This window comes from Scyliorhinus torazame, chromosome 2, assembly GCF_047496885.1.
Source record: "Scyliorhinus torazame isolate Kashiwa2021f chromosome 2, sScyTor2.1, whole genome shotgun sequence".
NCBI lineage: Eukaryota > Metazoa > Chordata > Chondrichthyes > Carcharhiniformes > Scyliorhinidae > Scyliorhinus > Scyliorhinus torazame.
The window spans coordinates 158,804,914-158,831,413 of NC_092708.1; the positions used below are offsets into that span (position 1 = coordinate 158,804,914).

Below are 26,500 nucleotides of genomic sequence, written 5' to 3' on the forward strand. Positions count from 1 at the left end.
AACCTTCCAAGCCATTTTTCACAGTGCTCAGCAAAGGTTTATACCAACAAAAAGGAAGGACGGTAGAAAGAGGGAAAATCGACCGTGGATATCTAAGGAAAGGGAGAGTATCAAATTGAAGGAAAAAGCATACAAAGTAGCAAAGATTAGTGGGAGACTAGAGGACTGGGAAATCTTTAGGGGGCAACAGAAAGCTACTAAAAAAGCTATAAAAAAGAGTAAGATAGATTATGAGAGTAAACTTGCTCAGAATATAAAAACAGATAGTAAAAGTTTCTACAAATATATAAAACAAAAAAGAGTGGCTAAGGTAAATATTGGTCCTTTAGAGGATGAGAAGGGAGATTTAATAATGGGAGATGAGGAAATGGCTGAGGAACTGAACAGGTTTTTTGGGTCGGTCTTCACAGTGGAAGACACAAATAACAAGCCAGTGACTGATGGAAATGAGGCTATGACAGGTGAGGACCTTGAGAGGATTGTTATCACCAAGGAGGTAGTGATGGGCAAGCTAATGGGGCTAAAGGTAGACAAGTCTCCTGGCCCTGATGGAATGCATCCCAGAGTGCTAAAAGAGATGGCTAGGGAAATTGCAAATGCACTAGTGATAATTTACCAAAATTCACTAGACTCTGGGGTGGTCCCGGCGGATTGGAAATTAGCAAACGTGACACCACTGTTTAAAAAAGGAGGTAGGCAGAAAGCGGGTAATTATAGGCCAGTGAGCTTAACTTCGGTAGTAGGGAAGATGCTGGAATCTATCATCAAGGAAGAAATAGCGAGGCATCTGGATGGAAATTGTCCCATTGGGCAGAAGCAGCATGGGTTCATAAAGGGCAGGTCGTGCCTAACTAATTTAGTGGAATTTTTTGAGGACATTACCAGTGCGGTAGATAATGGGGAGCCAATGGATGTGGTATATCTGGAATTCCAGAAAGCCTTTGACAAGGTGTCACACAAAAGGTTGCTGCATAAAATAAAGATGCATGGCATTAAGGGGAAAGTAGTAGCATGGATGGAGGATTGGTTAATTAATAGAAAGCAAAGAGTGGGGATTAATGGGTGTTTCTCTGGTTGGCAATCAGTAGCTAGTGGTGTCCCTCAGGGATCAGTGTTGGGCCCACAACTGTTCACAATTTACATAGATGATTTGGAGTTGGGGACCAAGGGCAATGTGTCCAAGTTTTCAGACGACACGAAGATAAGTGGTAAAGCAAAAAGTGCAGAGGATACTGGAAGTCTGCAGAGGGATTTAGATAGGCTAAGTGAATGGGCTAGGGTCTGGCAGATGGAATACAATGTTGACAAATGTGAGGTTATCAATTTTGGTAGGAATAACAGCAAAAGGGATTATTTAAATGATAAAATATTAAAACGTGCTGCTGTGCAGAGAGACCTAGGTGTGCTAGTGCATGAGTCGCAAAAAGTTGGGTTACAGGTGCAACAGGTGAGTAAGAAGGCAAATGGAATTTTGTCCTTCATTGCTAGAGGGATGGAGTTTAAGACTAGGGAGGTTATGCTGCAATTGTATAAGGTGTTAGTGAGGCCACACCTGGAGTAGTGTGTTCAGTTTTGGTCTCCTTACTTGAGAAAGGATGTACTGGCACTGGAGGGTGTGCAGAGGAGATTCACTAGGTTAATCCCAGAGCTGAAGGGGTTGTATTACGAGGAGAGGTTGAGTAGACTGGGACTGTACTCGTTGGAATTTAGAAGGATGAGGGGGAATCTGATAGAAACATATAAAATTATGAAGGGAATAGATAGGATAGATGCGGGCAGGTTGTTTCCACTGGCGGGTGAAAGCAGAACTAGGGGACATAGCCTCAAAATAAGGGGAAGTAGATTTAGGACTGAGTTTAAGAGGAACTTCTTCACCCAAAGGGTTGTGAATCTATGGAATTCCTTGCCCAGTGAAGCAGTAGAGGCTCCTTCATTGAATGTTTTTAAGATAAAGATAGATAGTTTTTTGACGAGTAAAGGGATTAAGGGTTATGGTGTTCGGGCCGGAAAGTGGAGCTGAGTCCACAAAAGATCAGCCATGATCTCATTGAATGGTGGAGCAGGCTCGAGGGGCCAGATGGCCTACTCCTGCTTCTAGTTCTTATGTTATGTTCTTATCTAAACCTGTTATCATCTTGAATACCAATATCAGAGCTCCCCTTTGCCCCAAGGGGAACAATACAACTTCTCCAACCTTGCCGTGTAGCTACATTCTCTCACCTCTGGAACTATTCTGGTAAATTTCCTCTACACCCTCTCAAGGATCTTCACATCCTTCCTAAAATGTAGTACCCAGAACTGGATGCAATACTCTGGCTCTGGCCTAACCAGTGTTTTATAACAGTTCCGCATAACTTTCCCTATTTTGTACTCAATGCTTCTATTTATGAAGTCATATGTGGAGTTAATTAATCTTTCATTATGTCCTGTCACCATCAAAGAACTATGCACATGAAACTCCTAGTTCCTCTGTTTCCACACACACTTCAGAACTGTGACATTCCGGCCCTTTCGGGACCTGCTGTGGGAGATTCGGTTACCTAACCAAAAGCCCAGGACTGAACAATCCAAACGGGCGCCAGGGGCGGAAAATCCCACCCTTTAAGTCTATATTGCCTTTCCCGTTCCTTTCTATTTAAATGCATCACCTCGCATTTCTCTGTACTAAATTTTTATTTCAACAACCAAGTCATTTATTACATATATCTACCTCAAAAAGAGCAGGGGCCATTGGAGAACACCACTGTCAATCATCCTTCATTCTGAAAACAACCATTTACTACAACTTGCTGTTTTTGGCCCTTAAACCAATTTTTATCTAAGCTGACACTGACCCGCCTATTTCACAAGCCTCAATTTTGTTAACCAGACTTTGTGTGCTTCTTTGTCAAATGCTTTTTTAAAATCCATACAGATAACATCCACTGCATTCATTTCATCAACCTTCTCTGTTGGATCATCAAAAAAAATCATTCAGATTTGTCAAACGCAACCTGGCTTTCCTTAATTAATTTAAATCTCTGTAAATGCCCATTCATTTTTCCCTCAACCTTACCGACTATTGATGCTAAACTAGTTGGCCTGTAGTTACCCGGAATGTCCTTGCACCCTTTCTTGAACAAGGGTGTCACAATTGCCACTTTCCAATCCTCAGGCAACTTTCCCACATATCTGAGAAAATTGTAAAATTATGGCATGCCCTTCTTCCCTCTCTTCATTTCCACTTTCCTGAGCAAAATGGGATATAAGTCCGATTTGATGTGGTGTACTGGGCACTGCTCAGGCTGACTTTTGAGGGGAAACGATGCACTGGAAGTGGTGGATTCCTTTGTTTTAAAAAAAAGCATGGGCTGGGTGCAGGCTGATGGAAGTTTTTGAGGTTTTTGGATGTTGGGGGTGGTCATGTGGATATGGGGATTTGTTGGTGTTTCGAAAGTTGGGTTGGGGGGTTCAATGTTCTGTGGGGGGGGGGGGGGGGGAGTTTGCTTTACGTGCTGTAACTGTTACGAGAAATGTATAGCTCCCTGTTGGAGTACTATATTTTAAGTTTTTTTTTAATACTTTGTGTCTTTTTCTGTAGCACTTTTCTTCACTTTGGCCAGGAGACCCTCTGCTAGCTGAGTTAACTAACGGGAGCAGAGCAGTGGGGGTGACTGCAGCTCATGATATCAATTTTGTTTTTGATAATGAGCTTAGTGTTTATTTTTGTTTTGTTAGGGTTAGTGGAAGCAGGTTTGAGTGGATTTTGTTCTTTGCATGTATGTTTAGGTGTGGTATTTTTTGAGGGAGGGAAGTGTGGGGAGTAGGAATAGTTTGCTGACGGGGTCTACAGATTTTTCTTTGTTTTGTCTTGCTGGTTTGGTGGCCACCTTGGGTAGGCCTGGTGCCTGTAGTCCCTTAAGTAACAGTTGGATAACCCCGTTTGGTGAAAATGGCCAATTCCAGATCGAGGGGTGGGAGGCGTAGAATGTCAGGGGGTTGAACTGCCCAGTGAAAAAGTCGAGAATATTTGCTCACCGTAAAAGTCTGAATGCTGATGTGGTGTTTCTGCAGGAGACTCATTTGCGGGTAAGTGACCAAACAAGGTTGCCGAAGGACTGGTTGTGACAAGTTTTAAATTCGGATTTTGATGGCAGGGCCAGGAGTGCGGCAGTTTTAATTAAAAAAGGGTTCATTTGCAGCCGTTAAGAACTTGATGTACCCTAATGGTAGACAAATGATTGTTTAGTGGGTCCTTGGCGGGCACCTCGGTGGTCCTGGTTAATGTTTATGCTCCACATTGGGACAATACTGATTTCATTAACAAGTTGGAATCCCGGCTGGCCCTGAGGAAATTATGAAATGCATTAGGTTGATGCAGGCGGGTAAAGCTCCTGGCCCTGATGGATTCCCCATTGAGTTTTATAAGACGTTTGCAGGACAATTGATTCCTCTAATCTTAAATGTGTTTATTACAACATGTCCCAGGTTTTGTTTCACCTGCGCCTGTTCCTATCACCTGTTCCTTAAGCAGGACAAGGGCACTCGAAATGTTTTGAGACACTAGATTACTCGTAAACTGCTGGTGCTGCAGTTGGAGCCCTGCCTCCCAGAGGTGATCTTGGAAGACCAGACAGGCTTTGTCAAGAATCGACAATTGTCAGCCAATATACGTCAGCTATTAAATATTGTCCTTTCCCTTCTCCGGTGCCTGAACTGGAGGGAGTGTTTCCATGAACACTGAAAAAACATTTGATTATATGGAATGGAGGCATCTCTTTGAGATTCTTGGGAGGTTTGCTTGCGAGCAAAAGTTTCTATCCTGGATTTGTTTACTCTACAGGGCCCCCACTGCGAATGTTCACACAAATGCCTTGAGCTCGGGTTATTTTCCACTGAATAGAGGTATGGGGCAGGAATGTCCATTATCTCCGGTTCTATTTGCTTGCTTTCGCAATTAAATCGCTGGCCATAGCGTTAAGGTGCAGGCAGACAGATGGGTAATAATCTTTATTGTCACAAGCAGGCTTACATTAACACTGCAATGAAGTTACTGTGAAAAGCCCATAGTCGCCACATTCCGGCGCCTGTTCGGATACACAGAGGTAGAATTCAGTATATCCAAATTACCTAATAGCACATCTTCCAGGACTTGTTGGAGGAAACCGGAGTGCCTGGCGGAAACCCACGCAGACACAGGGAGAATGTGCAGACTCCACACAGTCAGTGACCCAAGTCGGGAATTGAACCTGGGATCCAGGAGCTGTGAAGCAACACTGTGAAGCTACCCACTGTGCTACCGTGCTGTGGGTAACTGCTAGAAAGGGCAGACAGGCAGTGTAGGAATCCCCTGTGGCTGTCCCCCTCTCTAACAGGTATACTGTTTTGAATACTGTTGGGGGGGATAGCCTATCAGGGGAAAACAACAACAACAGCAGCCTGAACAGTGGCACCACAACTGGCTCTCTTGCTCAGCAAGGGAGGACAAAGTGCAGGAAAGCGATAGTTATAGGGGACTCTATAGTAAGGAGCACAGATTGGCGCTTCTGTGGACAGGAAAGAGACTCCAGGATGGTGTGTTGCCTCCCTGGTGCCAGAATCAAGGATGTCTCTGAATGAACACAGGAGATCCTGAAGGGGAGCATGACCAGCCAGAGGTCGTAGTGCACATAGGTACTAACGACATAGGCAGGAAGAGTGATGAGGTCCTGCAGGAGGAGTTCAGGGAGTTAGGCAATAAGCTAAAAAGCAGGACCTCTAGGGTTGTAATCTCAGGATTACTCCCTGTGCCAAGTGCCTGTGAGGCTAGAAATAAGAGGATAGAGCAACTAACTACATGGCTAAACTGGTGATGTAGGAGGGAGGGTTTCAGATTTCTGGACCACTAGGATCTCTTCCGGGGCAGGTGTGACCTGTACAAGAATGATGGGTTGCATCTAAACTGGAGGGGCACCAATATCCTGGCTGGGAGGTTTGCGAGAGTCACTCGTGAGGATTTCAACTAGTATGGCAGAGGGGTGGGAACGAGAACGCTAGCGTAGAAGGTGTCATAACTGAAGGGGAAATAGAGAATAAAAATAAGAGAACAACATCACCATCTGCTCATGGTTTGAAGTGTAATTGTTTCAACGCCAGAAGTATAACGGGTAAGGCAAATGAACTTAGAGCATTTATTAGAACTTGGAATTATGATGCTGTGGCTATCACAGAAACATAGTTAAAGGAAGGGCAGGATTGGCAGCTGAACGTTGGAGGATATGGATGCTCCAGGAGAGATAGAGGGGTGGGGGAGTAGCATTACTGGTTAAGGAGAATATTATAGCCGTACTGCAGGAGGACACCTTGGAAGGCTCATACAATGAGGCAATCTGGATAGAGCTCAGGAACAGGAAGGGATCAATCACAATGTTGAGCGTTTATTACTGGCTGCCCAACTGCCTGCGAGATAAAGGAGCAGATAGGTAGAGAGAATTTGGATAGGCGCAAAAGTAACACAGTTGTTGTGGTATAGAGGATTTTAATTTCCGCTATTTCACCAAAGAAAGATACTTTGTGGAAGATGATTTTTGGGTAGGGTGTGTGAACAATCTGGATCATGTAAACATCAAAAAGGAGGAGGTATTGGGTCTTTTAAAAGATACTAAGGTAGATACGTCTTCTGGGCCGGATGGAATTTACCCCAGAATACTGAGGTGTGCAAGGGAGGAAATTGCTGGGGCCTTGACTGACATCTTTGTATCCTCATTGACTACAGGTGAGATCCCAGAGGACTAGAGAATAGCTAATGTGGTACCGCTGTTTAAGAAAGGTAGCAGGGATAATCCTGGAAACCATAGGCCGGTGAGCCTCACACACGGTAGTAGGTAAATTATTGGAGAGAATTCTCAGGGGCAGGATTTATACCCATTTGGAAACAAATGGACTCAAAAGCGATAGACAGCATGGTTTTGTGAAGGGGAGGTCGTGCCTCACTAACTTGATCGAGTTTTTTGAGGAGGTGACAAAGATGATTGATGAGGGGAAGGCAGTGGATGTTGTTTACATGGACTTCAGTAAAGCCTTTGACAAGGTCCCTCATGGTAGACTGGTACAAAAGGTGAAGTCATAAGGGATCAGAGGAGAGGTGGTAAGATGGATACAGAACTGGCTCGGTCACAGAAGGCAAAGGGTAGCAGTATCGGGGTGTTTTTCTGAATGGAAGGTTCTGACTAGTGGTGTTCCACAGGGATCTGTGCTTGGGCCTCTGTTGGTTGTAGTATACATAAACGATTTGGAGGAAAATGAACATACTTGGTAAGTTCGCGGATGACACCAAGGTTAGTGGAGTGGCAGATAGTGTTGAGGATTCTCAGAAGATACAGCAGGACATAGATAGGTTGGAGACTTTGGCAGAGAAATGGCAAATGGAGTTTAATCCGGACAAATGTGAGGTTATGCGTTTTGGTAGGTCTAATCTAGAGGGGAAATATACTGTAAATGGAAAAACTCCAAAATATAGAAAGTCAGAGAGATATGGGCATGCAAGTCCACAGATCTTTGAAGGTGGCAACAGAAGTAGACAAGGTAGTCAAGAAAGCATACGGAATGCATGCCTTCATTGGACGGGGAATCAAGTATAAAACTGGCTAGTCATGCTACAATTGTTTAGAACCATGATAAGGCCGCACTTGGAATATTGCACACAATTCTGGTTGCCACACTACCAGAAGGATGTGGAGGCTTTGGAGATGGTGTAGAGGAGGCTTACCAGGATGTTGCCTGGTGTTAGCTATGTGGAGAGGCTGAATAGACTCTGACTGTTTTCATTAGAAAGACGGAGGTTGAGGGGTGACCTGACAGAGGTCTACAAGATTATGAGGGGCCTGGATAGAGTGGATGGGTAGGCACTCTTTCCCAGGGTGGAGGGGCCAGTCACCAGGGGGCATAGGTTTAAGGTCCGTGGGGAAAAGTTTAGAGGAGATATGCGAGGCAGGTTTTTTACGCAGAGGGTGGTGAGTGCCTGGAACGCGTTGCCAGGGGAGGTTGTGGATGCAGATACATTAACGGCATTCAAACGGCATCTTGACAAACTCATGGATGGGATGGGGTTGGAGGGATACAGCACATGTATCTCCTATGTATCTCCACATAGTTTCTTTAAATGGGCAGCACGGTAGCATTGTGGATAGCACAATTGCTTCACAGCTCCAGGGTTCCAGGTTCGATTCTGGCTTGGGTCACTGTCTGTGCAGAGTCTGCACATCCTCCCCGTGTGTGCGTGGGTTTCCTCCGGGTGCTCCGGTTTCCTCCCACAGTCCAAAGATGTGCAGGTTAGGTGGATTGGCCATGATAAATTGCCCTTAGTGTCCAAAATTGCCCTTAGGGTTGGGTGGGGTTGCTGGGTTATGGGGATAGGGTGGAGGTGTTGACCTTGGGTGCTCTTTCCAAGAGCCGGTGAAGACTCGATGGGCCGAATGGCCTCCTTCTGCACTGTAAATTCTATGATACGGCACAAGGAACAGCTGAGGGTTTTAGCAAAGGTTGGTATCGTGGCCGGTGCAGGCTTGGAGGGCCTAAGGGCCTGTTCCTGTGCTGTATTGTTCTTTGTTCAGATCTACAAGGAAGGGGATAAATCAGAGAGAGGGGGAGCATAGGGTGTCCTTGTATGCAGATGATATGCTTCTTTATATTAGGGACCCAGTTTCCACTAAGGATGAGATAATGAAGCTACTTGGGAGTTTTGGCTCCTTCTCTGGGGAAGAGCGAATTCTTTCCGGTTAACTCCTCCGGGGAGGGGAGTCTATCTGGGAATGTTACCTTTTTTGCCTTGCCAGATCTAGCTTTCGTTATCTGGGAACCCAGGTGGCCCACGATTGGGCCCTGCTCCATAAACTAAATTATGCTAGTCTGGTTAATTTAGTCAAATCTGACTTGCAAAAGTGGGATAACCTCCCCCTGTCCTTGGCTGAGGGTTCAGGCTATTAAAATGAATGTCCTCGTGAGGTTTTAATTTATTTTTCAGTGTCTCCCGACTTTTCTCCCCAAATCAATTTTTGTCAGAGTTAATTAATTGGTTTCCTCTTTCATTTGGGCGGGTGAGACCCCAAGGATCAGTAGGGCGTTCCTCCAGTGAGACAGACAGTCGGGTGGTCTTGCTTTACCCAATTTGTTACTCTATTATTGGGCAGACAATATTGAGAAGGTACTGGGGTAGTTTAGCCATCCAAGCTCCATATGGAGGCGAGTTCTTGTCGGGGCTCTAACCTGGGGGTTTCGTAACTGCCGGATTTCCGTTCTCTCCCGCAAGATTTTCTTTGAATCTGGTAGTGGTGTCTACCCTGAGAATCCGGAAGCAGTTCAGGCAGCATTTTAAATTCAGCTCAGGGGCCTCTGTAGTAATCACCTCTTTTTGCCAGTGGGTTTAGACTCGATGCTTCGGTCATGGGGGGCTGCCTCACGGAGTCAAGGACCAGGGTTCAATCCCGGCCCTGGGTCACTGTCCATGTGGAGTTTGCGCATTCTCCCAGTGTCTGCATGGGTCTCATCCTCACAACCTATAGATGTGCAGCTAGGTGGATTGTCAACGTGAAATTGCCCCTTCATTGGAAAACAAATGTAAAAAAAAAAAAACTCCCTGGGATTAATTTGTTTGGATTTGTTTAGGAGGAAGGCTTTTCTCTTGGCATCACCATCCTCCCTGTTGAAGAGGATTTTATCTTTGGCCAGGTCTGGTTGGGGGAGTATTTTGTGTGCTTAGCAGAGTCGGCTCCATTGGATAAGATAAAGATGAAATGAGAGGGTGAATTAGGTCGTATTCTGGATGATGAGGTGTTGAGCGAGGCTCTTTGCAGGATCAATTACACGTCTCTTGTGCTTGGCTCAGTTTGATACAATTCAAGGTGGTTCATAGGATTCATCTGGGATGGAGGTCTCCTACACCCAGTGCCTCGGCCTGGTTGGGTGACCTCATAGCGTTTCTACATTTGGAGAAGGTCAAGTACACCATTAGTGGGTTGGTAAAAGGGTTCTACCTAAGATGGCAGCCATTCATTTCTTTTTTCAAAGAGTTAGTCACGTCAGTTGTTAAGATTGGGTGGGTTCTTGATTGATGATTGTGTTCTTTATACATTGTAACTTGAAGCATTTGTTTTATATTACATAGTTTATAATTAAAAAGTTTTCATTAAAAATATGTATTTGTTAGTGTTGTTGAGACTGCCAACTACTGAGAAGGATGTAGAAGAACAAATCTGAAAACTCCGGTGGCGGCCATGGAGTGAGTGGTCGCACATAAGGTAGCTCCTGCCAGAGGACTGTTTTTTTGGCCCTTTTTGCCCATTTGTGGTGGGTAGATTTGCAGAACTGGAGGAACTGGTAGAAAAGCTTCCACTTCCATGAGGAAATGGGTTCCGGTTCTTACAGATTCGGAACTTTGACAGGAAGGAGCTGGCCACATTGCCGCAGGTGCCCCTCTTCGGTGCTGGGAAAGATCATTTCTGAGGATGAGATAGGAGAGAGCAGGATGTCTGATATCTATGGGCGGTTGATGGAGAGGGCCTCATTGGAGGAGATAAAGAGGAAGTGGGAGGAGGAGCTAGGTAGTGCATTTGAGCGAATGGGTGTGGAGTGAGACCTTCCGTAGGATAAATTCTACCTCCTCATGTGCAAGATTTAGCCTGATTCAATTTAAAGTAGTGCACAGAGAGCATAATGACCAACATGCACATGAATGGGGTTTAATGACCTCCAATTGGCATTGTTGGTTGGCCAATTGGACTATGAGCTCCCTCAATGATAGCTCATTGAGGGGGCCCATATAAGCACCTGTGTAGGCTTTGTGAGGTAGTCTTAAATTGACTGGAATGCTAGCAGCATTGTTTGGAGCTGCTCGTGTATATAGTTATTGCAAATGAATACTGGAGTAGTGACGGTACCCCTGTCTCCTGTGGATTATTACAGTGGCGACGAGGTAAACAAAGAACCTTGCGGAGACCAGCTGCCGCACTCGGAGGGTAAGCTTTGCTATTTCAAAAATGCCGTTTTTTGGGAGGTTAGATGCATTCGACCCGACTATTGAGGACTGGTCCCAGTATATGGAGAGAATGTGTTACTTCTTCCAGGCCAATGAGATAATGAACGACAAGAGGAAACGGGTTATCCTGCTGTCGGCGTGCGGACCCTCAGCCTTCGCCATTATACGTAGTCTAACTTATCCCAATATGCCGGACACGATACCGTTCCAAGAATTAACGAAATTGGTGGGAGAGCACTATGACCCCAAACCACCCCTCTTTTTGCGTAGGTACAGATTCTACACAACGAAGCGGGAAGACAGAGAGTCAGTCACAAATTTCTTGACCCGCCTGAGAAGGCTGGCTGAGAAATGTGAGTTCGGCCCGACGCTAAATGAAATGCTTCGGGACCGGTTAGTGTGTGGCATAAACTACCTCACAATACAGAAGCGCCTGTTGGCAGAAACGCAGCTAGACTGCAGGCGGGTGTTACAGCTCGCACTGTCCCTAGAAAAGGCAGCAAGTGGGGCGCAGGAACTACAGGGCACACCAATGGAGGTAGATACCTGGGAGAGGGACTACCACAATGGGTCCAGCTACCAGATAGCTGCCCTCAGGAAAAACCTGAGGAATAGAGGGCCAAAGGAAAACCCCAGAACTGCCCCCAAGTCTGCTAGTACTAACTGGAGGCAGAGGGAACTACCAGCTGAGGCTCCCCAACAGAGAAGGACCGTTTCTGGCACCAGACAGAGTGGGGTAACAGCGACAGAAACCCTAGAAGGAGGTGGCAAAAGAGGAATAGCAGGTGGGGACGCAGGGAAGTACACAACCTAGACGCCCCATCCTCCTCCGAAGGGGAACGGTTATATAATATTGCGATGAAGAAAGCAGAACCTATTAAGATTACCCCACGGGTGAACGGTCGTCCGACAATAATGGAAATAGACACGGGTGCGGCCGTATCAGTAATGGGAGTGGCAGCATTTTTTAAAAATCAAAGATGGACTCCAGCCACTAACCCTAACGAAAACATCGACAAAACTTAAAACCTACACGGGGGAACCCCTGGAAATTCTAGGCACGACTCGGGTACCCGTGGAATATGACAAACAATTGCTTAGATTACCGTTGACAAAAGTAGCGGGCTCCGGACCGAACTTAATAGGACGGAACTGGCTGAAAGACCTAAAATTAGATTGGATGAAAAGAGTGGAAGCGGGCAGTTGAGTGGAGTACTTCAGAAATACCCGGAGGTCTTCCAAGAAGGTTTTGGGAAAATTATAGGCTCCAAAGCAACTTTGCACGTGGACCCAGAAGCCCTTCCGAAATTTTGTAAGGCCAGGCCGGTACCTTTTGCATTAAGAAAGAAAGTAGATGTCAAAATAGAAAGGTTACGGCGCAACGGCATTATCAGACCAGTACAGTTCTCGGAATGGGCAGCGCCAGTGGTACAATTTTGTAGCCAGACGGCTCGATACGTCTCTGTGGAGATTTCAAACAGACGGTAAACAAATACGCACTGCTGGACAAATACCCGATCCCGAAAATAGATGACCTATATGCCAAATTGTCAGGTGGGCTTTTGTTCACGAAACTGGGCATGAGCCACGCCTACCTGCAGTTAGAACTGGACAAAGACTCCCAGAAGTTCGCTACGATCAACACCCTGAAGGGACTTTTTCGTTATGCAAGGCTACCTTTCGAAGTGTCATCAGCCTGCGCTATATTCCAGCGCACGATGGAAAATGTTCTGCAGGGACTACCGCAGGTGGCGATTTATTTGGACGATGTCTTAATCACGGGTAGGACAAACAGGGAACACTTAAGGAACCTGGAGGAAGTGCTCAGGCGTTTCGCAAAGGCAGGCGTATGGCTGAAAAGAGAAAAATGTGTTTTTCTGGCCCCACAAGTGACGTACCTGGGATATAAAGTAGACGAGTCAGGCTTGCACGCATTGGAAGACCGAGTAAGGGCAATAAAAGAAGCCCCAGCTCCCACCACGGCCCAGGAGCTACGATCATTTCTCGGGTTAGTAACCTATTATGGCAAATTTATTGAAAATAGGGCGTCCATCCTCGAACCCCTCCACCAGCTACTAAAAAAAGGACAAGAATGGAAATGGTCCACCCGCCAAAACCGAGCATTTAGGGACATTAAGGAACAGCTGTCATCCGAAAATGTCCTAGAGCATTATGACCCAAGGAAGGAGTTGGTGGTCACGTGTGACGCATCACCTTACGGGGTAGGAGCTGTTCTTAGCCCATAGAGGAAGGAATGGGGAAGAACGGCCAATAGCCTATGCTTCGAGGACCTTGGCGATGGCTGAGAGAAAGTACGCCCAAACCGAGAAGGAAGGACTGGCGGTGATATGTGCAGTAAAGAAATTTCACCAGTATCTGTACGGGCAGAAATTCACCATAGTGACGGACCATAAGCCGTTATTCGGGTTATTAAAAGACCAGTCAATACCCCCGATTGCATCAGCTAGAATCCAACGCTGGGCGTTGCTACTGGCGGCGTATAGATACGTTCTGGAGCACAGACCGGGAACGCGAGTAGCAAATGCAGATGCTTTGAGTAGACTTCCCCTCCCAGACACCCTGCCGCTAATACCGAAAGTAGAGGAGACAAACTCTAAATTTTTTGGACACCCTACCAGTGGACGCACAACATATTCGGTTGTGGACACAAAGACCCAGTTTTAGCCAAGATGAAGCATTTACTGCTAACGGGGGAACTGGAGAGACCAGTGGAGCCCCAGATGCACCCATACTGGAACAGAAGGGACCAAATAACCATAGAAGACAGTATCCTATTATGGGGAGCCCGGGTAATAGTCCCAGCTCAGGGCCGTCGGGCAATCTTAACCGAGTTACATCACGGACACCCAGGGATGTCTAAAATGAAGATGCTACCTAGAAGCTACGTTTGGTGGCCAGGATTGGACACAGACATAGCAGCCTTGGTACGTCGGTGCCAGGAGTGCCAACAGGGGCAAAGAGTGCCACCAGCTGCGCCATTGCACCTGTGGGAATGGCCAGGTAGACCATGGACCCGCCTGCATATTGACCACGCCGGCCCTTTCATGGGCTCAATGTTTTTGCTGATAGTGGACGCCCATTCCAAATGGTTGGACGTCCACCGGGTAAACGCAGCAAGCACACATCGACAATTGAAAAGCTCAGGGCCTCGTTTGCAACACATGGACCTCCGGAGGTATTGGTGTCGGACAACGGAACGGCATTAACAAGTGGGGAATTTGGAAAATTCCTGAAGGGAAACGGAGTCCGCCACATCAAAACGGCCCCTTATCATCCAACGGCCTGGCAGAGAGCGCGGTCCAGACACTAAAAGCGGGACTCGAGAAGCAGCCGGCAGCGTCAATGGACACAAAGCTCTCCCGTTGGCTGTTTGATTACAGGACCACACTGCATTCCACAACGGGCATACCGCCAGCTGAACTCTTAATGGGAAGGTGGCTGCGAACAAGGCGGAGTCTCCTTTTCCCAAATTTAACGGGGAAAGTAGAGAAACAACAGCAGGTCCAACGCAGGGGACATGATGATAGTCGGCAGCAGAGACATTTCCAGGTGGGGGCACCAGTTTGGGTCAAGAATTATGGGAATGAACCAACGTGGGTCAAAGGCACGGTAGAGTCCCAAACAGGGCCCATATCCTACGATGTTTCGATAGGAGGTAAGGTGATGAAGAAACACCTAGACCAAATAAGGGCAGCTGAACCATACGTGGAGGCAGGCGAAGCAGGACCGCCTCAAGCCGGGATAGCCCAGACGGAAAAGATATCCACACCCCCAGCCCCGAGCAATTTCTCCAGACCCCGTCATTCAGTCGTCCGAGTCGGAGATGGACACGTTCGACGAGGCCGCCGCGACACATATCCCCGAGGAGGAGGAAGAACAACTTCCAAGGAGGACGTCAAGGAAAAGACGGGCACCTATAAGGTACACTCCACCACGTCGGAAAACGACCCGGCGGACGACAGAGGTGACAGACCCGGACATGAGGAGCAAGAAGAAGCTCAGAGGAATGCCAGCTGGCAGGAATTCCTCGGACCTTGGGGCGGGGCGGGGGGGGGGCCGGGGGGGGGGGGGGGGGGGGGGTGTAATGACTTCCAATTGGCATTATTGGTTGGCCAATTGGAGTATGAGCTCCCTCAATGAGAGCTCATTGAGGGGGCCCATATAAGTACCTGTGTAGGCTTTGTGAGGCAGTCTTAAGTTGACTGGAATGCTAGCAGCACTGTTTGGAGCTGCTCTTGTATATAGTTATTGCAAATAAATACTGGAGTAGTGATGGTACCCCTGTCTCCTGTGGATTATTACATGGGGTTTTCCGGAAGTGGAGGACCGATGCGAGCAGTGCCTGAGGGGCAGATGAACCACACACACATTCTGGTCCTGTCTGAAATTGGCGGTATTTTGGGAGTCCTTTTCTGGGACAATGTTGGAGATTTTAGGAGTAACGGTGACACCAAGCCCATGGGTAGCGATTGATCCGGGGGGGTGGGGAGAGAGGCTAATGTTTTGGCCTTTGCCTCCCTGATAGCCCGGAGGAGGATTTTGCTAGGGTGGCGGGCTCTGGAGGCGCCAATGGCGATGGCGTGGGTGCGTAGGTGACCTGTCGGAATTTCTGCATTTGGAGAAGATTAAGTTTGCCATTAGCGGGTCAGTGAAGGGGTTCTACTCCAAGTAGAGGCTGGTCATCTCGTTCTTCAAGAGTTAGTAATCATCACCGGGGGGGGGTGCAGAGGGGGTTTGTTTTGTAATTGTAAAATGGGACAATATGGTGGGTCGGTTGTTTATTGTGAGTATTGTATAATGTTTAATGAGTGTATTTTATTTATGAGATGGAAAATGTCCTGAATAAAACTATTTAACAAAAAAACAAATCTGCAATGAAATTACAGAGATGCAAACAGTATTGAGTCGTTTTAACGGGGGACCTTAATTACCAAAATATAGTCTGGGTAGTGTAAAGGGTGGAGAGGGGCAAAAGTTCCATATGTTCAGGAAATATTTCGACAGCAGTTGGACCTGGTTCTTGGAAATGAGGTGGGCCAAGTAAACCAAATGGCAGTGGGGGGACATTTTAGGAGACCGTGATCATTCCATTAAGGTTTAGGATGATGACTGAAAAGGAAAATAGACAATCCAGAGTTAAAAATAATTAACGGGGAGAGTTGGGGTGGACAAGTTAAACTTGAACGACAGTTGACAGGGAAATGTGTAGCTGAAGAATGGGCAGCCTTCAAAAAGGAAATGGTCAAGACACAGTCAAGTTCTATTCCCCTGGAAGGAAAAGGAAGGACAAACAAATCTGGAGCTCCCTGGATGAAAAAGTGGATAGAAATCAAAACCAGGAAGAAAAATTGCCCGGTGGCACAGTGGTTAGCACTGCTGCCTCACGCGCGAGCTCCCAGGTTGAATCCCGGCTCTGGGTCACTATCCGTGTAGAGTTTTCATATTCTCCCCGTGTTTGCGTTGGTCTTGCCCCCACAACCCAAAGATGTGCAGGGTAGGTAGATTGGCCATGCTAAATTATCCCTTAATTGGAAATTGTTTTTTAAAAAGGAAGAAAAATTGTGCTTATGAGAGGTGTCCAGTGGAAAGTACTGTTGAGAACCAAGAGGAATACATAAAGTTCAGAAGGGAGGTGAAAAAGCACATTAGAGAAGCAAAGAGAGATTATTAGAAGGCTGGTAGCCAACATAAAGGGGATTCCCAAGGTCTTCTCTAGGCACATGGTGATTAAAAGAAGGTCCAGGGCCAATTAGGAGTATGAAAGGGAATTCACAAATGATGGCTGAGGTATTAAATTAATACATTGCATCCATCTTTACTACAGAGGTGGATGCTGCCCAGGATATAGTGGCAAATGAGGAATCTCTGTCCCAAGAAGGGATCAAAATTGATAAGAAGGAAGTGTTGAATAGGCGGGCGCTACTGAAAGTTGACAAGGCACTGGGGCCCGACAAGGTGCATGAGAATGGAAATTGCAGGGGCACTGGCCATAATCTTCCAGTCTTCTCTAGACTCAGGGGAAGTGCCAGAGGACTGGTGAATCGCAAATGTTCCGCCCTTGTTCAGAAAAAATGATAAGGATAAATCCAGCAATTACAGGCCAGTCAGTTTAACATCAGTGGTGGGCAAGTTTCTAGAAACAATTATTCGGTATAGAATTGGTAGTCACGTGGGAAAATGTGGATTGATTAGGAAGAGCCAGCATGAATTTTTAAAGGGGAAATCGTGTTTCACTAACTTGCTGGAGTTTTTTGAGGAAGTAACAAAGGATCGATGTTGGTGATGTTGTTGATGTGATGCACTTGGACTTTCAAAAAGCATTCAATACATTGACACAACAGACTTTGTGAGAAAGGTTGTAGCTCATGGGATAAAAGGGATATAATCTGCTGAATTATAGGAAGTGGCTGAATAATAGGAAGCAGAGATTCGGGGTCAATGGATATTCTTTGGGCTGGAGGAAGGTTTCAGTTGTTCCCCAGTGGTCGGTATTGGGATCTTTGCTGTTCCAAATATATATTAATGGTCCAGATCTTGGTGTGCGGGGGACAATTCTGACACAAAACCTGGAAGTATTGTAAACTGTGAAGTGAACAGTGTAGAACTTTAAAAGCACAGAGACAGGTTTGTCAAGTGGGCAGATAGGTGGCAGAAGGAGTTCAATGTGGAGAAGTCTGAGGTGATACATTTTGTAGAAATGAAATGAAAATCACTTATTGAATGAAGTTACTGTGAAAAGCCCCTAGTCGCCACATTCCGGCGCCTGTTCGGGGAGGCTGGTACGGGAATTGAACCGTGCTGCTGGCCTACCTTAGTCTGCTTTAAAAGCCAGCGATTTAGCCCAGTGAGCTAAACGAGCCCCTAGAAAGAATGTAGATAATATAAAATAAGGGGTAACATTCTAAAGGGATGCTGGAGAAGAGTGTGTATGAATGTATATGTGTATAGATCATTGAAGGTGGAGAGACCAGTAAATAAAGCATATAGCATTCCAGGCTTTATTCATAGAGGCATAAGAGCAAGGAGTATTCCGGGCTTTATTTGTAGAGGCATAAGAGTACAAGAGCAAAGAGTATTCCGGGCTTTATTCATAGAGGCTTAGAGTACAAGAGCAAGGAGGTTATGCTGAACTTATACAAGACACGAGTTAGACCTTGGCTGGAATATTGTGCACAGTTCTGGGCGCCACACTAGATGAAGGCTGCAAAGGCATTGGAGAGAGTGCAGACGGGGTTGACAAGAATGGTTCAAGGGATCAGAAAGTTCAGTTATGAGGATATATTGGAGAGGTTGGGACTGTTCTCTTGGAGAAAAGAAGACTAAGAGGAGATTCATGAGGGGGCTGGACAGATTAGATAGGGAGAAACTGTTCCTGCTCGTAAAAGGATCAAGAATGAGAGGGCACAAATTTAAAATGATTTGCAAAAGATGCAAATGTGATGTGAGAAAAAATGTTTTCAGATAAGTGATTCAGGACTGAAATGCACTGTCTGGAAATGTGATCGAGGCATTCAAGAGGGTAACAGATGATTATTTGAATAGTATGGGGCAATGGCACTAAGTCATGATGCCCATTTAGAGAAAGGGTACAAATACAATGGGCCAAATGGTCCTCTTCAGCGCCAGAACAATTCTGTGATGGTCTGGACTGCACTCATTCAAGGTTCTAGGCAGACTGAAGTCAATTCTCTGGGTAGTCCGTGGAACAGATCTCTAACCGAGTGGTCAGTGTTGTTATCTGCCCATGGGCAACTGATATCAGTCTGTATAGCACAGGAAATAATGGGCTGGATTCTTCGCTCCCCGACGCTGAAGCCGCCTTCGGCAACAGGGCGGAGAATCCGTTTTGACACCCATATTGGGAGTAGTGCCGGTTTTTGAATTATCCGCCCCCTGAAAAGCTAGGTGTACGCCATGCCGATTATCCACAGCCTCAGGCCATTGCCTGAGGCCCGCCCTCAACGATGCTCCATTCCCGAACGGCCGAGTTCCCGACGGCGTGGGACTCATGTTCTCATCCGTTCGGGAACCTCGCGTGGCGGCTGTGGACTCAATCCTGGCCATCACAATCGGGGAGGGCCGATCCGCGGGCAGGAGGGCTTCATTCGGGGATGGGGGCACTGTGGGCGGGCGGTCCAGGGCGCACGAGTGGCTGAAGGTGGGCACTACTTTATTGGTCTGGGTCCATGTGGCTGCGTGGCCAGTTTTCCTGGCGTAAAAGACCACCGTTTTCACTCTGGCATGGGGACTTAAGTCTCCAAAACGGAGAATTCAGCCCAATTCTTCTCTCCATGGACCCCCTGCCCGCGGATCGGCCCTCCCCCGACTATGGCAGCCCAGACTGAGTCCACAGCCGCCATGCGGAGTTCCCGAATGGGTGAGACCATGAGAGTCCCACAACGTCAGGAACTCGGCCGGATGGGAATGGAGCATTGCAGGGTGGGCCTCAGGCAATGGCCTGAGGCCGTGGATAATCGGTGCGGCGTACTCCATGAGTACACCGCTTCTCAGGGGGCAGAGAATACAAAAACCGGCGCCGCTCTTGATATTGGCGCCAAAACGGATTCTCGGCCCTGTCGCTGAATACGATTTCGGCGTCAGGTAGCGGAGAATCCAGCCCCTTGTCTCTTCAGCTTTTATATGAGGAGAATAATATATACCATGGGCTGGATTCTCCATTTCTGTGGCTAAGTGCCGGCTCGAATGGAGAATCCACAAGAGGTTCACGTGGAAAAAAATCGGCGTGAACCCCTCACCAATTTTGGTACCGGTGAGGGGCTAGCACTGGCGCAGACTGGAACCCCCGCCTCACGTGCCGAAAATGACTGGAGAATGGCCGAATCCCGGGCCGCGTATGCGCACGGCTGACGACCTGCCTCATTTGCGCCATGCGCGGACCCAACTCACCATCCGTAACCCCACAGCCCACTCCCCGGCCAGCAGCACGCATCCAGGCCGAGTGTGGCAGTGCTGGACACCTTCCGCAGCCGCCACGCCAGGTTCACGATTTGTGGGCCCAGACGTGGTCCACGCTGTCGTGAACGCGGCCCATCGGGGGCGGAGCATTGCAGGTGAGCCGTCCGATGAGGCGCCAATGGCATTGTGACTGCATGCGTCACAATGGCGCCATTTCGTAGGGCCCGGAGCATGGCTGACTGGCGTCACATCGGCACCGGCCCCGATTTTGGTGTCGGAGCCCATTCTCCGCCCGATCGCTGAACACGATTTTGTCGCTGGCCAATAGAGAACCCCATCCTAAATGTTTCTCCAGACAATATGCATCATTTTGTATTAAGAAATAGTTTCATTATCAAAGTGAAAATTGTGGTGTGTTTTAAAAATTGTGGAAAATTACAGCATACATATTTTTCCTTGGGGGAGGAAAACTAAAATGACAAAATTAGGCAAATTTTCACTGGAAAACTCTGATAGTGTGTAACAATAAACATCTACAAGGATAAAAGCAATGGGAAAGTTGAGGATCAAAACTGTTTTCAAAACTTAAGATCTATGCTCTGAGTCTTTCTACAAATATTTCCAGAGACACAACAAATATAAAGGAATGATACAAACATTTGGTTAAGAACTCCAGGTATAACATGTGCAATCCTACAATTCATGGACTGTCAGGTTAGCCTCGACAAGGTACAATAATAGCAAGGTGACATTTACAGGAAATTCAACAGGATGATCAGGACTAGATGGAATTTAGAAACCAAAGAGAACTGTGAAGAGCTATTCCAATTGGATGCATCTTTTATTTACCTTCATGAAGAGAAGATGTGAGCTCCACTTTGAACTGGAGCTGACCACTGACATGGTCAGTAGGAAGTCTTCTGCACAGGTTGTAGTTTACAATCTGGTCACTGCAACAAGGAATAGTACAATATGATTCACTTTTAAAAGATAACATAATGTAAACATTAAAGATCTAATGTTCTGCAATTTAAAACCATTATTTATTTAATGTATGGTGAGTTATAATAATAATAATCTTTACTGTCACAAGTAGGCTTATATTAACACTGCAATGAAGTTGTTGTGAAAAACCCCTAGCTGCCATATTCCGGCACCTGTTCGGGTACACAGAAGGAGAATTCAGAATGCCCAAATTACCTAACAGCACATCTTTTGGGACTTGTGGGAGGAAACCGGAGCACCCAGAGGAAACCCACACAGACACGGGGAGAACGTGCAGACTCCACACAGACAGTGACCCAAGCTGAGAATGAAACCTGGGACCCTGGAGCCGTGAAGCAACAGTGCTACCCACTGTGCTACCGTGCCGCCCGAGTTGGTTCCTCAATCTGATAGTTCTAAATAGACAGAATCCAATTCTTGAGTTAATCTGCTTTGAAGCATTATGTTGTGGAGATGCCGGCATTGGACTGGGGTGAGCACAGTATGAAGTCTTACAACAGCAGGTTAAAGTCCAACAGGCTTGTTTCGATGTCACTAGCTTTCGGAGCGCTGCTCCTTCCTCAGGTGAACAGTCAAGGGCATTCAGCCTCTGATCTCCGGGTAAGCGTTCTCCAAGGCGGCCTTCAGGACGCGCGACAACGCAGAATCGCCGAGCAGAAACTTATAGCCAAGTTCCGCACATATGAGTGCGGCCTCAACCGGGACCTGGGATTCATGTCGCATTACATTCATCCCCCACCATCTGGCCTGCGAAATCCTACCAACTGTCCTGGCTTGACACAATTCACACCTCTTTAACCTGGGGTTACCCCATCTCTGGATCTGTAAAGATTTAATCACCTACTAATGGTCGCATTCCAAGCATTGTTTGGCATCTTTGAATTTGTCTATATATATGTTTCTGGAACATACCTCTTCATTCACCTGAGGAAGGAGCAGCGCTCCGAAAGCTAGTGACATCAAAACAAACCTGTTGGACTTTAACCTGGTGTTGTAAGACTTCGTATTGAAGTATTATGTCACTGTTCATGGAAACTATATATATTAGATTACTGGTAATTGTGTAAACAGTGATGACTATTTGAATGCTTTAACTTTTGTTCCTCATTTTTATTTTATTACTAAGGGCAAGAATTTATTAGCTTGCAAATCGAGCTAAGGATCTCCAAACTATACACACAAGCAGAGAGAAGACATTCTAATTAATCTTTTAGCCTCCACAGAATAGTCTCCCAATATAGACTGACTGACTAGTATAAGGGTCCCTCTTGTTTATTCCCTTATTTCCCTTTTCTTTTATTTTCACTATTATAATTTTATCCATGGAAGGTTAATGGACCTGTGCCTTTATTTCAACCAGAAGCGTGTGCTGGTTTAAACCGGAGATTGACCAATGACATAGAGGGGCTGTGACTCAGTTTGACTGACTTGGTTGGTGGCCAATGAGTTGGCCCAAAAGGCTGTGCTCTGCCCATAACAGGCAGTGGTTGGATCTGTTCACACTGACATGGTCCAGGAACCTAAAGAGGTTTCAGTTTTGCTTTGGCAGCTAAAAGAGAACTTTTCTTTTTCCACTTGCTTTCCTCCAGAAAGATTGCTTTCTGAACTGGACGAAAGCCTGGATGAATCTGTTTCCAGGAGAAACATTACAGGCTGCGCAGGAAAGGTTCAGAATCTGATTGCTCTCTCCAGCCTGTGGGGTTGAGTTCTTGGAGGACAGGGGCCTGAGGTCAAACCTCGAGCTGAAGGGCCACCTTGAAAAGAAGTAGTGTCTCCAGAAAGCCTGCTGCCTAGAAGTACCACATTCTCTAACCTGCGGGGACCCTGAATGAATGATTCTGCAAGGAAGACCATTACCAGCTGTACACCTGAGACCTTGATCAACCAGTGGGATTGCGACAAAGGCTATTAACAGGTCCACCATCTGAAACAAAGACTATCTCTTGACCTTAATCCTTATTATTCCCCCCCGCCCTCCCCATGTTTGTCTGTCTTGTCAGGGGGGGGGGGGCGGTTGACTGTCTTGTGTGGGGGGGGGGGGGGTTAGAGGGTGGGGCAGTTAATGGGGGTGTCAGATATTAGCTTGACATTAAGCAGCTGTATCTACTACATATTTCATGTTATAGGTATAAATAAACAATAATTGTGTTTAAACGTACAAACCATTGGAGAGCCAAGGGCCAAAGATTTCGGGTATTTTTACAACAGTTATTGGTTAATTTACTTATGTTGTGACTCAGGGGCCTGTGGGACTGGAATTGACCATGTACTAGCCCAGGTTGTCATAACACCAGGAACGTGAATGTATTATTGCTGATCCTCTCATAATTTATCTGCACAAGCACATGCATGAACAATGCTGATAACTGACTCCTAGAATTAACTCTAGAAATTGTAGTTCCTTTGCCAGATTGATTTTGGCTACTGTAAACCTGAAATAAAATTATTACTTTAAATTTTCCAATTAAGGGCAATTTAGTGTGGCCAATCCCCCAACCTGCACATCTTTGGGTTGTGGTGGTGAGACCCATGCAGACATGGGGAGAATGTGCAAATACCACATGGACAGTGACCCGGGGCCAGGATCGAACCCAGGTCCTTGGCGCCGTGAGGCAGCAGTGCTAGCCATCGTGCCACCATTGATATAAAATTATGATGCGAAAAATATTCACAAGCAAGTATTAAGTTGTTCTCACTCATTTTTCAATTTTACTGCAGCATTATTTTCTGAAGAAACATCTTTTCAAAAAAACATGCAACACTGGGAATAAATAAAAAATACAGTTTTATTGCAAGAAAATACAAGTTCCCTATTCTTTCTAAATTTTCAGAGCCAGGATATGAACTAACTCTTATTTCATTTCTGCCACAGTACAAAATGCGGTACTTAACCCCCGAAGCTCCACGCCTTGAGATTTAAAGCTATTGTTTCTTCTACCTTAACATTTAGGGCGGCACGGTAGTACAGTGGTTAGCACTGTTGCTTCACAGCACCAGGGTCCCTGACTCAATTCCTGGCTTGGGTCACTGTCTGTACAGAGTCTGCACGTTTTCCCTGTGTCTGCGTGGGTTTCCAACGGGTGCTCCGGTTTCCTCTCAAGTCCCGAAAGACACGCTGTTAGGTAATTTGGACATTCTGAATTCTCCTTCCGTGTACGCGAACAGGAGCCGGAATGTGGCAACTAGGGGGCGTTTCACAGTAATGTCATTGAAGTGTTAATGTAAGCCTACTTGTGACAATAAAGATTATTATTATTATTATTATTATTATTAATCTTTTCTCTGAATTGGACATTCTGAATTCTCCCTCCGTGTACCCAAATAGGTGGCAGAGTGTGGCGACGAGGTGATTTTCACAGTAACTTCATTGCAGTGTTAATGTAAGCCTACTTGTGACACTAATAATGATTATTATTATTACTTCATCAGGCATTAAAGAGAAGTTAGTTTCATATGTCGTTTGAGAAATCAGGGAAAATTCAGTAAACTTGGACTAATTCATAGATGGTCCCATTCCATTTCCAAACTGGTCTTTACGAAGCGCTCAAGTAAACCATTAAAAAAAATCATACTGTTCACTACCCAATAGTATTGAAGTCAGATACATTTGTGTTTCAAAATATTTGTCCATAAAAACAAAAATGTGGTCCTCAATATCGTTTTTATAAAAAAATATTTTTTATTCTCCTCCTTTTTCACACCCACCAACAACAAACAATAATCAGTAACAAATATGTCAATCCCCATATCAATAACAACGGTCCCATTCTCCCACCAACCCCAAACATTAGTCTGCTTGTTCACATAAACAAATGACAAAAAGGAATCAAGAATCACCCATAGTCACCATCAACACACACCGCCCCTCCCGCCCCTCCCACCCCACCCCCCCCAACTAATGTTCGATGTTATCCAGTTCTTGAAAGTGCATGATGAATAATGCCCATGAATTGTAGAAACCCTCCATCCTTCCCCTCAGTTCAAACTTAACCTTCTCAAGAGTCAAGAATTCCAACAAGTGGACAGATGTGGAAGGTGCTCAGGGAGCCCGGCGAACCATGTCCATATGTTTTGGTCATGCCCGGCACTGGAGGGGTTCTGGAGAGGAGTGGCGGGAGCAATATCTAAGCTGGTGAAAGTCCGGGTCAAGCCAAGCTGGGGGCTAGCAATATTTGGAGTAGTGGATGAACCGGGAGTGCAGGAGGCAAAAGAGGCCGGCATTCTGGCCTTTGCGTTCCTAGTAGCCCGGCGAAGGATCTTGCTAATGTGGAAGGAGGCGAAGCCCCCCAGCCTGGAGGCCTGGATAAATGATATGGCTGGGTTCATAAAGTTGGAGAGGATTACGTTCGTCTTGAGAGGGTCTGCGCAGGGGTTTTACAGGCGGTGGCAACCGTTCCTAGACTATCTCGCGGAGCGTTAGAGGAAGGTCGGTCAGCAGCAGCAGCAACCTTGGGGGGGGAGGGGGGGGGTGGAGTGGGGACTGCCTGGGAGGGAGGATGAGCAAGAGATAACATGAAGGGTTGGGGAAACTGGCACGTACGGGTGAGGGCCAGTGTACAAAGCTATGTAAATATATCATTTTGCCATGTATATATCTTGCTCTGCGCGATTTCTCTTTTTTTTTTGTTACGGGGGGGGGGGGGGGGGTGTTATTGTTTGTAAGGGAGAAAAATTGTGTTAAAAAACTTTTATAAATATTTTTTTAAAAAAAGAATTCCAACAAGTCCCCGCACCACGCAAGGGCACAGGGTGGGGAGGTTGCTCTCCATCCCATCAAGATCTGCCTTCAGGCGATCAACGAGGCGAAGGCTACAACATCTGCCTCCGCACCCTTTTCCAACTCTGGCTGGTCTGACACCCTAAATGTGGCCCCCCGGGGGCCCATGTCCAGTTTCACGTGCACCATTTTAGAAATTACCCTAAAATCCTCCTTCCAGTAATCCTCGTGATTAACGCACCAACCCCCCCCCCCCCCCCCCCCCCCCCCCCGCAACGTTCACATATATCTTCTACTCATTCAAAGAATCGGCTCATCCTCCCCTCGTGAGGTGTGCTCTGTACACCACCTTCAGCCCCAACCTTGCGCACGAGGTGGAGGCATTCACTCTCCGGAGCACATCACACCAGAAGCCTTCCTCCATATCCTCTCCCAACTCTTCCTCCCACTTTGCTTTGATCCCCTCCAGTGGTGCCTACTCCTCTTCCAAAATAGCTCTGTAAACCGCTGGCACTACCCCCTTCTTCAGGGTCCTCAATATCGTTGACGCATCTACACAAATTGGCATGCAGCAGTCCATTTTAACCTGTCAATTCTTTAGTCAGTATTTGCTAATTCACAACAAAGGGCACAATTCAACTAATTGGGAACAAAGACCCATAGCTCACAGCGCCGAGAAACACATGGCTATACAACATGACTCGCGTTGTATAAGGAACCTCAGCGGGGAATGCACAGCCGAGGCCGCACATAGCCCCATTTTGTACGCTAGGGAGTTTCGCTCGCCAGAACACCCCCGTGCAGCGAGAGAATGGCGTCCCATTCTCTGGAGCCACTAAAGCGACCCCCTC

General features: G+C 46.6%; 1 protein-coding gene across 1 annotated transcript in view; it reads right to left on the reverse strand.

Annotated features, from left to right (window-relative positions):
• The window catches only part of LOC140392897 (E3 ubiquitin-protein ligase HECW2-like), a 595,816-nt gene that overhangs the window by 202,355 nt on the left and 366,961 nt on the right, over positions 1 to 26,500 (reverse strand). Inside the window, 1 exon segment of the mRNA XM_072478670.1 lies at positions 20,777 to 20,877. Coding sequence (XP_072334771.1) covers positions 20,777 to 20,877 — 101 coding nt within the window.